This window comes from Podarcis melisellensis, assembly GCF_964234715.1.
Source record: "Podarcis melisellensis genome assembly, chromosome: 7".
Taxonomy (NCBI): Eukaryota; Metazoa; Chordata; class Lepidosauria; order Squamata; family Lacertidae; genus Podarcis; species Podarcis melisellensis.
In genome coordinates, this window is record NC_138539.1 from 23,394,164 (window position 1) to 23,406,739 (window position 12,576).

The 12,576-nt window shown below is 39.3% G+C and overlaps 1 protein-coding gene across 5 annotated transcripts in view; it reads right to left on the minus strand.

Moving 5' to 3' along the window:
* Positions 1–12,576, minus strand: part of VPS13B (vacuolar protein sorting 13 homolog B) — a 353,019-nt gene that overhangs the window by 166,611 nt on the left and 173,832 nt on the right. For all 5 annotated transcript variants that reach the window (XM_081919663.1, XM_081919665.1, XM_081919662.1 and 2 more), the window contains exons 23-25: positions 11,225–11,459; positions 6,796–7,016; positions 478–684 (exon numbers count right to left, since the gene is read on the minus strand). In XM_081919663.1, the coding sequence (XP_081775789.1) occupies positions 478–684; positions 6,796–7,016; positions 11,225–11,459 (663 nt within the window). The remainder of the gene's footprint in view (positions 1–477; positions 685–6,795; positions 7,017–11,224; positions 11,460–12,576) is intronic.

Here is a 12,576-nt window from a genome sequence, read left to right on the forward strand (position 1 = left end):
TAAAAGCATGCCCCACAAGACAGTGGGAGCCAAGAGTGGTGTGGCTGCTTCATTCAGGCAGGAGCAAAAAGCTGATTGGGAGCTGCCCACATTCCCTGCTTCTTCTCTTGCCTCGTGACCAATCCGGTGACCTCATGATTCCAAATGGAGAACTGTGGTTAAACAAAAACAGAAGCAACAGCTTCCAATCTCCTCCTCACTGCTGCACCTGGATAGTGAGGGGGCGGAGAAGGACAAGCCTAAGGCTCACTGCAGCTCATTTACGTGTCAATAAACCATGAACGCATTCATAATGTTCTTATTTGTATCACTTCTTTCTGTCTTGTGAAGGTGTCATGTTGAGCATGATTCATTAAACTTCAATGAATATTTATCCATGTTCATTTATTTACATCTTTTATCCTATTGATTCCTATTTGGTCACTTGCTCAGACTCTTAGCCAATTACCATAGCATGTCAATATAATTTTTAATTACCTCTGTAGTTGTCCCAATGTCAGCAGATGGGCTACATGTGCTGGTATCTGGTGGAGCTGTCCCAACACTACTTTTGACAGGGGAGCCTGGAGGTGCAGGTCCTGAAGCGGATTCTGTATAAGCTGGAGGGTGGTGCAAAATACCCTTCTTCTGAATCTTATTCCAGACTTTGTTCATTATATCTGCTAGTTCATACAGAAGTTGCACCTTAAACGGGGAAAAGGTAATAAGGTTCAGCAAATCATTAAAACTTCAAGATTTTATAATGTAAAAATCCCAACCTCGGCATTTTTGTTATGGTAAAAAGCATGTCACAAATGTAAAAGTACAGTATAAAAATGCAACCCTATGCAAGGTAGAGTTTTAATAAATACTTTTTAAAACAAATACACTTTTTCACAAGCTCTTACAAATGCTCATCCCATTCAGTGGACTCACAACAATCTCAAATTCTAAAAACAAAGGCAATATAGATTGCAAAATGTGAAATTATTTGTTCATGGTAGATATGAAGCTGTTCTCAGTATGCAGGGGGAAAAGTCTCTTGGAATGTGTCTTTTCAGTATTCACAAAACACTCTGTATAACTGTGCATTGTCTGACTCAGTTCTAAGGTAATTTACACAAGGCTTCACAAATAAGCATTAATCATAGAATCTGTATGACAACAGTTTGCCACATACTGTATTTTAAAAAGAACAGGGAATCTGCAAACACAATACATAAGCAGATGCACAGCTGGACACCATACCCAGCTTGCCATTATTTGAGGGTGAGGGGAATCAAAATGTTCATATATTATAAAGAAGCTTCAGCCTCAGGACATATCCAGAGAATGACGTTGGCTTCTAATGTGGGCAGAACAGATGCAGAAAAACACTGTTGTCAGTTTAAATTTGATAGAAAACAGGACTTAATTTTGTACATCTGAGAATATGATTTATCCTCAGGTTTTGGTTTCACTGTCTTTATATAGCTACAGCGCTGGAGGTATTTGTTTTTTGTAAGAGCCCAAAATTCCTCTCAATTAATATTTTAATGTTTAATATTTAAATCGAACATTGATAGAAAGCAGTCCTCATGCAATTTGTCATAAAGCTTTTTGTCAAGAGGTGTACTTTTTAAATTTATACATTTAACATCTTTCAGTATTTACATAGGTAACTGTCATAAGGAAATTGATTATGGCACATATGGATGGCAGTACAGCATAAAACTAATATTGTTAACATTGAAAAATATCTGACCTATTTCTAGTATACTTTGATAAGCTGATCAAGTGTCAATGATTCATGCAAGCCCTCTCTCCCAGTCTCCTGTGGCATGAAAATACTTTCTGAAATTTCATTATTAGGCCACAGAAAAGATAAAGTGATACCTTGGTTCTCGAATTTATTCTGTTCTAGAAGTCTGTTCAACTCCTGAAACGTTCAAAAACCAAGGCATGGCTTCCAATTGGCTGCACTCAAGCAGAAGCTGCAGCGGATGTTCGGCTTCCGAAAGACATTCGAAAACCGGAACACTTACTTCTGGGTTTTTGGCATTCGGAAGCCAATTTGTTCGTCAACTAAGCTGTTCGAGAACCAAGGTACCGCTGTACTTCTTAAAATCTTCGCTGTATTATGGCAATGTGGATATCACATAATGCAATGACTTCCTGCTAAAAGCTACTAACAAACAGGATCCTAGCCTGAAGAATGGAAAGCTCCTTCCTGGTAAAAATCCTCTTTCAGCACCAATGTTACTGCAAGTAATGGTTTCCTAACCTTCACTGACAAAAACTTAAAAACTGACAGAGATGATTTTGTGGAGGATTTTGTTACCTCAAGCCAAATTCCAATGTACCTTGGAGCACAAGACTGTCACAAACAATACTATGTGAGTTATGTCAGGAGAAGACAAAACTATATATAACCTGTTCCCTTGATCAGTTTTTGCATGATAAACTATGTGAGACTCCTAAGAGGTTAAAATTGATTGGGACAAGAAAATACCATAATTCCCAAAATCAATAGATTTTGTGGGATCTATCTTGCCCCAGACACTTTTCTTTACAGAAAGAAAATTGTGGCCAAAATTTGGGAACACTGTTTATAACTACGGAAGTGGCACTATCCTAGAAGGGCTATGGCATACATTTATTTCTGTGCTAAGCTCTTCAACGGAAAGTATACTTGGAGGTTTTCAACCACATTTTTGGTAAGAAAACATTTTAAAGAGTATCTGAAACCATCTGCCAATAAACTGCTTAATTGTGGTTACAGAAGAAGAGAGAAGGAAAGTGAGTGGAGGGACGAGGAGGGAATACAGGCTCCAGATTTATGTATATATTTATAAAAATATTTCTATTCTGCCTTTCTGTTTACAAAGGGCATTCAAGCCAGCTTGCAAGACAAATCAATATAATGAAACTCAATACAAATGTTTCAAAAGCACCCTAACCAAGAACAGCATTAAACATCACAATTAATAAATAAAAAGGAGCCAGTGTTACACTTGTAGAGGCCGTAGCAGAGTGCGCTTTCTAAAACAAAAAAACAATGTAACAGTAAAACCATATACCTAACAATTCTTCTTCAGGGTTTAGCCAAATATTTGCAAGGCAAAGTAAAAGAAGACAAAAACCATCAATTGTCTTTCAGTTGCAGCATCTGTCCATTTCTGTGCCTTGTTATTGTATTATGGCAGCTTTTAATGGTGCTTTTTCATAACACTTTCTTAAGGCACAAGTAAATAAGCAATCAAGAAAATATACACATCACTCTGGCTCCTGGCTCCTTTTTATCTTGTTGTGAAGCCTGAAGGTGGTGTAGAATTCGAGATCTCACACCCCTGCTGAGAAATGTATTCTGAAACAGAGATGTCACCAACACGTGTTGAGATTCCTGAATTGCAGGGGGTTGGACTAGATGACACTCGGGATCCCTTCCGACTCTACCATTTTATGATTCTATGATTCAGAATAGTTGTGCCTGAGATGCCTATCTGCAAGCAAGCTTTTGCAAGCTGTATTGAACCTAAATCTATAACGTACACCATGGATGTATACCGTATTTTTCGCTCTATAAGACGCACCAGACCACAAGACGCACCTAGTTTTTGGAGGAGGAAAACAAGAAAAAAAAATTCTGAATCTCAGAAGCCAGAACAGCAAGAGGGATCGCTGCGCAGTGAAAGCAGCGACCTCTCTTGCTGTTCTGGCTTCTGGGATAGCTGTGCGGCCTTCATTCGCTCCATAAGACGCACACACATTTCCCCTTACTTTTTAGGAGGGAAAAAGTGAGTCTTATAGAGCAAAAAATATGTAAATGGCCTACTTTCCCATGGGAAGAACACAAAAAACTAAAATACCCTATGTGTTGTTTGCACACAAAATACGGAAAGATACCATTTCTGTAACATGAAAGAAACACTAAACAACCCTGCAGAAGACCTAAGGTTTCACTTGTTGGTTAGAAATGTATCCGATTATATTTTATTAACTGCATTTGATTATAAAGAGGGTGGTGGTTTCTATTTAGCATGTTGGTGGCAACTCTGAAGTGAACTGTTTGATCATTCCCATATATGCAGATAATAATTTAAAGAGAGGCGGTACTGGTGTGAGGTCCCTTTCATTCCCAACTCTGGCAATACTACGTAAATGTTGTGGTAGCTTTGGAAACTTATCTTCAAAATTAGAAGTATAGTATAATTAAAAGCAAGACTAACAATCCAGAGATGAGCAAATCTCTTTTTAACAATGTACACACCCTATTCAAATCTTATAATAGGGACTTCAGCACAAGAGAGAGAAAGCACTGTTTTGAGAATCATGCTAGACACAGTGCAGATCCTATTAGCTCCAAATCACTAGTTAGTGCATGCTTGTGCTAGCCTGAGCACACAGCTCTCCTGTGGCAATTGAGGCAACCCTACACCAGCTAAACCTAGAACCTGAATGTTCTGAGCTGGGGAACAGGCTTAAGTCCCCTGCTCTAAGTGTCACTCTTGCTTTTGAAAGCAGAGACTACTGCCTCTACCCCAGAAAAACAAGGCATTCTCAAGCTAAGGAGACTAGCAGCTGTTGGGTCTTTCTATGAGCTGTCATTCAGAGCAATCTATTGTGCCTCCCACGACCAACAGGAATTTCCGGGGACCAACCAGGCTTGTGACAGCATCACTAACCCCTGTTAAGCCCTTTGTCATCAAAGTGGGTGCTCAAAGGGAACTGATGAAATCACACAGGAACTGATGAAAATATGCATGGTGGGAGCCCTGCCTTCAACCAAAGAGGCGGAGCCAACAACCCATCCTGCTGACCTGGGAAAATTAGGAAGAACAGGCATTTAAGTTATTTAAGGGACTGTCCTGCCTTTCCACAGAATGTTCGAGATACAGGTTATCTCGTCCTGGGGGGCATTTTCAGGTGTACTGCTTAGCAACATGGAGTAACAGTTCCACGCAAGAAACGTAAGTTGATCTATGAAATACAGGCCAGACGAATATCTGGCTTTTGCCTCACTGCCTCTGTCTGAGAAGCTTGAGGGTGGCAGTGGCTTGTTCGGCTATGGAGGTTATCCACCAGAGCAGGTTCTAGGTACAATGAATTGTTGGCAATGTGTCAACAATAGACAGACAGAGATGCATGAGGCAATTTAAGAAGGGAAAGCAGCTGGAGAAAGTCACATAGTACCATGCTGATGAAAGAGGGGAAATCACATCGCACACCAGACCCACAGGTGTGCAATTAGCAGTTTTCTGGACTGTGCTGTCTATTTTGCTATACACTGTGCTCTTTACATATAAAAATACATAGGAAAAATCTCATCAATTTGTATCTGAATTTGTAACATTTCCCTGCCTTCCACGCCAGCTACTGCAGAGGTGTTTCTGAAGTTTAGGTAACCCTCCAGAAGCATATGTGATGTGGCACAGGTGGTTGCAAATAGGTAACAGAGAAGTGATGTAAATGCAAGAGCGCAATCCTTTAAATAGCTATTGTGCATATCATAATTTAGCAAATAATTATTCATAGCAATTTAATTACGTGTCTGTCCTCTGTAGGCATGCATTAATTGCATCATCATATATTCCTTGAACATTTTCTCCCTCTTTCTTTTTAAAAGGAGCTGGTTTTGCATGAGAAGAACAGTGGCCAGAGCTCTGCTACGCTGCGCTGCCCAAGTTGACAGCTTTTATTAGCTAAAAAAGAAGAGGAAGAAGATTGGGGGGGGGGCAGCATGCTGCTACCATTAGAAACCCTCTTTACCAAAACCATTTTCGGGTTGAACTGCAACCCCTGACATGACTGTCTCCAACTCAGCACCTTGCTAATGAGGTGAAGAACAGGGAGGAGGTGTTGTGCTCCACCCATGCAATCAAATACAATTAATACGCAGGCCTGGATCTGGTCGCTGTTAGACACGCCTTGATTACATCCAGATTAGATTATTGCAATCTGCTCTACAAGGAACTGTCTTTGAAGAGCACTTGGAATTTGAGTTGGTGCAGAATACAGAATACAACAGCCTGATTGGGGCCTGTTTTGTTTTGGGGTTTTTTTGGGGTTGTTTGAAGCCATGCCACTTATCTCACCATTAGTTGTGTTATGCTACGTGGATACATGGGACAAGGGCATCTCAGTGGTGGTACTGATGTGAAATATTTTGACCTGGAATACCCAGTTGGTTTTCCTCCTTCCACCCCTGCTTCGGACAAAAGATGAAGATGCTGTTATTTCAATGTGCTTTTGGTGTGGGCAGTGACTGAAGACTTATTTTCCTGCTTTCCTTTTTGAATTTTACTGGCTTTTTTAAAAATGTAATAATTACGTATATTTTAATCTGTTTTATGCTCCAGTTGTGGTTAGTCACCTTGGGGTGCATGGATGGAAAGCCAGAGTGAAACTATATAAATAAATAAAGGAATAAATAGCCTTTCGCCTTAACGGACGGTATTTTATGCTGAACGAGAACAGGTATGTGCTAATTTGCACAAAGACTACATTAGATCATTTCAACAGATGCATCCACAGTGACAGCAAAGCTGGGCCCCAACACTGAACAGTACATCTGCAAGTCATTTCACTCCATCAGCCAAAAGATGCATTTATGTGCCGTAGCTATTACACTTTGAGACGAATTTAAATTACGAAAGTTAAAAGAGCTTCAAAGCAAATTGTAATCTAATCTAAGTACAGTGATCTTGATGGCTCCTTTTTTCTGAGGCTGGGGGGAGAGAGCTTTAAAAAAAGGTATTTCTTTTACAAAACCCAGAATAGTAATTCTTAAATCAACCATTTTTGATTTGCCCCAATAAATCAAATAAATGAACCAACCTGAGGATTTGAGCATTTTACTTCAAGAGATTCAAGGTCAACATGAAGACACACAACGAATGAGTGCCTGGATTCAGATCCTGCAGAAGGTAGCGCTTGTGACGTAACTGCTAGAGTAGAAGTGCAGCCCATTGGTTCTATTATATTCAGGGTCATTTGCTGCCCAAGAAGAGTATATATGCTGAAATGATTCAGATTAATTGTCCAAGGAAAAGCATCACCTAGTGGATCAAGAAAAAAGCAAAATATTCAATACATAAAGAAAATATCAAAAGCTTAATACATTAAATAAATTAACCCACCTCATGACTGGACGATTCCTGTACCAAACTAATTTTTAAAAATTGCTCAAATCAAATAATGATCACCAGCAACCACATTGTGTTGTGTGGAACTTAGAATTAACAAAGCCCTTATCATCTCCTGCTACATATAATACACATATCAAGAATATCTGTTATTATAGTCCATATTTTGCACCTGTCAACGTAATGAACCCCCATATTGTCATATTGTTTTTACAGCAATCACCCATGACTCTGCCAACATAGGTACTTTTAATTTCTACTGATTTCAGTAGGATAGATTTAAGACTATGCTCTCCCCTTCAATGGGACTTAGAATAATTTGGTTTTAGATGGATTATAGCCTCCAATTTAAAACATCTCCCGCAGTGAAGAATTCTGATTACTGGGGTTCAAAAATAGATAAAACATCTAAAAATTGCTTAAAATGCCACATCATTGACAGCAAAGTTTTTAAAGAGAACAAATACAGGAATGTGAGAAGAGGGCATGGCAGTTCTGGGTAATCATTCAATTTGAGATAATTGAACAGATTTTAGGGCTGTAGCAATTATAATCCTCCTCAGAGTAGAACCATTGCAATTAATGGATATAACTAACTTAGTTCCATTAAGCAGAAGTCAGCATACCACTAAGGAGATGATTGTATCAGCGCAAATGTGTTTGCTATCCACCTGCCTCAAGTTTGGGAAATGTATTTCCCTAACATGGAGAGCTACTATGCAACCGGAGAGTCCAAGCATGGCAACCTTCCAGACCAATAACAGTGGTAGCTGTGGGCTAAGAACACTCTCAGTAGTCCCCAAGTAATATTTCACTCCATTTACTTTGTTCGGCTCTTGGCAAAACCTTCTTAACATTTTACAGCCTGTTCTAAAGAGCTGAAATCTTGATCAACACTATCATTTACATTGTTACAACTGTACCATGAATTAAATATTTCCCTCCCTACCAACAATGGAGAGCAAAAACTTTGTTAAAGGAATGTTTATCCTTCTTCATATGGGAAAGTAAAAAGGCAAATATATTTCTAATGTTTTAATGACCTAGAATCTGTTTTAAAAATGCTGATTGCCCCTGGAGGATCCCCTAAGCCTCCAGAGAATATATTTTTTGGGGGGATGCAGGATGCTGAGGGGAGAGAACAGGAAAGAGAAGCCCCACTGCACGAGGGGCAGTTCGCTGCACAGACAGCATTGGATGTCACCCATTATGTCTATAATACACATACAGATATATATGCCTACACATGCTTCTCTTTATATCAGGCAGGGTGGCATCAGCATTGAAAAGCAAAAAATTATGTTTATCAGAAGAACACTGAGTTTTTTCAATGGGGAACTGTGCTGAATGAAGATTCCACTCATTACAAACATGTGCACTGTAGCTTCATCCAAAATGTAACCTATGGGGAGTTACTGTGCTGAAAGTCTACCTAGCCAAATGGTTTTGCTTTCATCCAGACTTACGGGTATTTGTACAAATTCAGCTGAGCGAGTTCCGAGAACATTAGGTAGTAGTGTTTCAAATGATGAGGTGTATGGCCACAGTTGGGTTCAACTTTTGTTTTGATCCATGTACACAGATTAGCACTAGCTTTACATAGGTAACATTTACTGTGATTTGGTGAATACAATACACTAAATTCATAATACAAAAGGCAGGGGTAGAGATAGAATTAAATGGACACAGCTAGTTTTACTTGAGAGTTTAGAAAGAACATGTGAAGCATTTTATTTATTTATTTGCAAAAACACTGGATTTCATGAATATAGAATGCATCTTTTAATATACTGTACCTTCTGATACATCCAAACCACATTTTAAGGAAAGTCACAGAATGGAAACATTGTATCTGATTTTGTGCACTAAGAAAGGCCAATGGCAGTAAAACAGGCATGGCAGTTCAAGCCCTACCTATGTCCCTACCTAAATGTGAGTAAATCTGAATTTGATAGATCTTACTCCCAGGTAAATGAGATTAGGACTGCAGCCTAAACTATCATTTTAAACAACACTGCACAAATACAGATGAAACTTACGTCTATGGTTAACATAAGCTGGTTTAAGAAATTCATATAGTGTACGGCCTAAAATATGGATAGCATGTATTTCCTATTCTAACAAAAATAAATAATCTACACATGTCATTCTTTAAACCTACCACAATTGTCAGGAACGTTCCATTCAGAGCTTAATAGCAAACATAGCTCTTTTCCAAATGTTGCCATGTTATGACATGAAATTGGCAAACTACACATTTGAAAAACAGCAACTATTAATGTTGACTGTTCTCACAACTACTGTCTAGTAGAGAGGCCAAGTGCAGGGCCTGTAAAGGACATGGGGCAAGTCTTACCTCAGTTACAAACTAAACAGATGGCTATTGGGAACCACTAAACCATGAGCTATGTACTGGGAAGTCCTGGCTCAAATCTCAGTTAAAAAACATAACACCCCCCCCCATCACCCTTGCTGTTTCAGACCCACTACTGCAATATGAAAATATTAGCATTGGCCTAACTCTGAGGATTACTACGATAATGTATATGAAGCATACTTGAGTGACAATTATCAGTGGCAATTTTCACTGTATTTTATTCCTCTAACAGATGAAGATGAAAATCATGAAGACACCTAACACTGGCTGCCATGAACTCACACCCCAAATATATATTCAGCTGAAAACATCCATAATTGACTGTTTGGTAAATGATTATTGACTGGATGAACCAATAGATAGAAACAGGCTTAAAGGTAAAGGTAAAGGGACCCCTGACCATTAGACCGAGTTGTGGCCGACTCTGGGGTTGCGGCGCTCATCTCGCTTTACTGGCCGAGGGAGCCGGCGTACAGCTTCCGGGTCACATGGCCAGCATGACTAAACCGCTTTTGGCGAACCAGAGCAGCGCACGGAAATGCCGCTTACCTTCCCGCTGGAGCGGTACCTATTTATCTACTTACACTTTTTGGTGTGCTTTTGAACTGCTAGGTTGGCAGGAGCAGGGACCAAGCAACAGGAGTTCACCCCGTCGTGGGGATTCGACCCGCTGACCTTCTGATCAGCAAGTCCTAGGCTCTGTGGTTTAACCAACAGCGCCACCTGCGTCCTTCTGAAACAGGTTTACTTAAACACAAGTTTTCATGAATAATTTCATGTGTTAAAGAACAAGTACAGGCAGCCCCACACTTACGTGCCTCTAATATGTGTGCGACCGTGTATATTCGCAACACACCGAGCCCAGAAATGACCTGGAAACATCATAAAGATGTTACTGAACTGTCGCTAAAAGGGCGGGGCAGGGCAGAGGTGGAGCAGGGCGGGGAAGGATGTTTGCAGGCTCAGTGGGTTTCAGTTATACTTGATTTCACCAGTGTGTATTGTTCCTCAGAACAAAACCCCTCCATATATTGGGGGGGGGAGGGACTGCCAGTAGTAGAAAGAGAATAAGGAACAAGCTTTACATTTTCTACGAAGAGATTCAATGCATCTTAGAAGGGCATTTCAAGCCAACGAAAACAGGGCAAGCACATGTAACGGAACAGCAGATCCTCAGGCTACGAAAAGTCAACAAAGAGGAGCTCTCAGCAGCAACCACCTCATTCATGCAGGGTTTCAAGAGAATCATTCATTTTGTATCACTAAAAGGAACATCAAGTTAAGATAACGATAAAAGAGGGTACAAAATGATCAAATATTAAACAAATGAGTCTGATGGGAAAAGTTTACAAGAGGAAGGGAATGTATGAAAGAATAGATAGATAGATAGATAGATAGATAGATAGATAGATGATAGATAGATGATAGATAGATAGATAGATAGATAGATAGATAGATAGATAGATTAATTGTTGCAATAAACAAGATAAGCCTGGATGTTACAGGCAACTTAACCACAGCAATAGAAAGAACGATGGCCTTCAAAAATATTAAAGATTGAGAAGTGAGAAGAACAAGTAACACAATTTCAGGAGCAACATCACAAAATAATTTTTTTTTTGTCGTTTGTAAGCATTTTGAAGGACATTTTTCAACATAAAGGTTTCAGCACATTGAAAATGTACACAGGGAAAATGATGACCATAGAATGAACTTTTCTCTTTTAGAATATGTTATACTCTACCTTCTTCGAGAATTGGTCTTTGCACAACAAAGGGAATTTCTTGCAGGGGCTCCATGTACTTGTGGCCAGCACTCATAACCTTTATCTGAGGTAAGCAAAGAATAAGAGTTCCCGGCATGCTAGCCTGCCCATGATACCAGCTGCGGACTGTCCCAGGAATATCTCCAGACACAATTGTACTAGGAGATGGCAGGCTGTCATTTGGAATGAACACACAGCAGGACTGAACTTCAAGCTGAAAAACAAAAACAAATCCATAAAGGCAATCTCATAAACAGACCTTAAGATGTGTTTACTGTATCTAAGCATCGCACAACAGCAAGAATCAAAATCAGCTACAAATATTTCTACGACTTATGAACCGAATTTCAAGTGAAGGCCCCCAAGCTGCAGGTGGTTTGTATTTTGGAAATCTTTTAGAAAGAAGTCACACCTAAAGAGGTGTCTTTTTAGCCTATAAACCTGTTCAGAAAACCGTTTGTACAGAAAGCTGAATATATATCTACCTTTCCACACCTCTTTCCAAGAGAGGTGATTGATTTGGAAAGTGAACTCACAAAAAAGAGGGGAAGAAAATCCTGCTCCATTTGCCATTTATTACCTTTTTGTTAGCACTAGCTAAGGCTTCAGATTTGACTAGTAGCTCATATAGTGCTACTTTTTGTTTTCTTTGTAGTTTGAGATGCTCGTGCTTTGTGAAGCCTGCATCGTTCTCAACAAATGTAATGAAAGTACAACTTTCATTATTTCGCCAAATATTGCTCATTATTGCCAAAACCACATACTACTAGTATGATCTGTCTTCTGCAGTTATGTGTAGATGGAATGTGATAACTGGCACAGAAACTTGGGAAATTTAGCCTTTGTGTTTATGTTGGGGGGGGGGGAATCAAAAGGTTTCTTGCCTTCATTGCACAAGAAATAGGTCTGAAAATGTGCATGTTGTCCATGTTTAGAAGGGAAAGTGTGCACACAGTGTGCCAAAAAGAATATAGTATTCATAGGCTTCAATTATGACCAGATGCTCCTTCCCTGTACTATCAGTCATGCAAACCTTACTCATTCGCTGCATCTTACCTTATCTGCCATTACAAATATAGTTCTCCTTTGCCCCCCATGAAATAAAAACTATCAAAAATTTGCATAACTGAAATCATCACATTTAGAATAAAAGATCACAATTTAAGTAGCTTTGTGCACAAAACAGGTAAACTATTCATGTAACCAATCGTTATAATTTGTGTTGGTAAAGGAACTTGAATAATATAGAAACACATGCAACCCTATAATTTAAAAATTATATTTTCAATACAATAATTTCTGTGTGTGTATGTGCAGAAAGTTACATGACA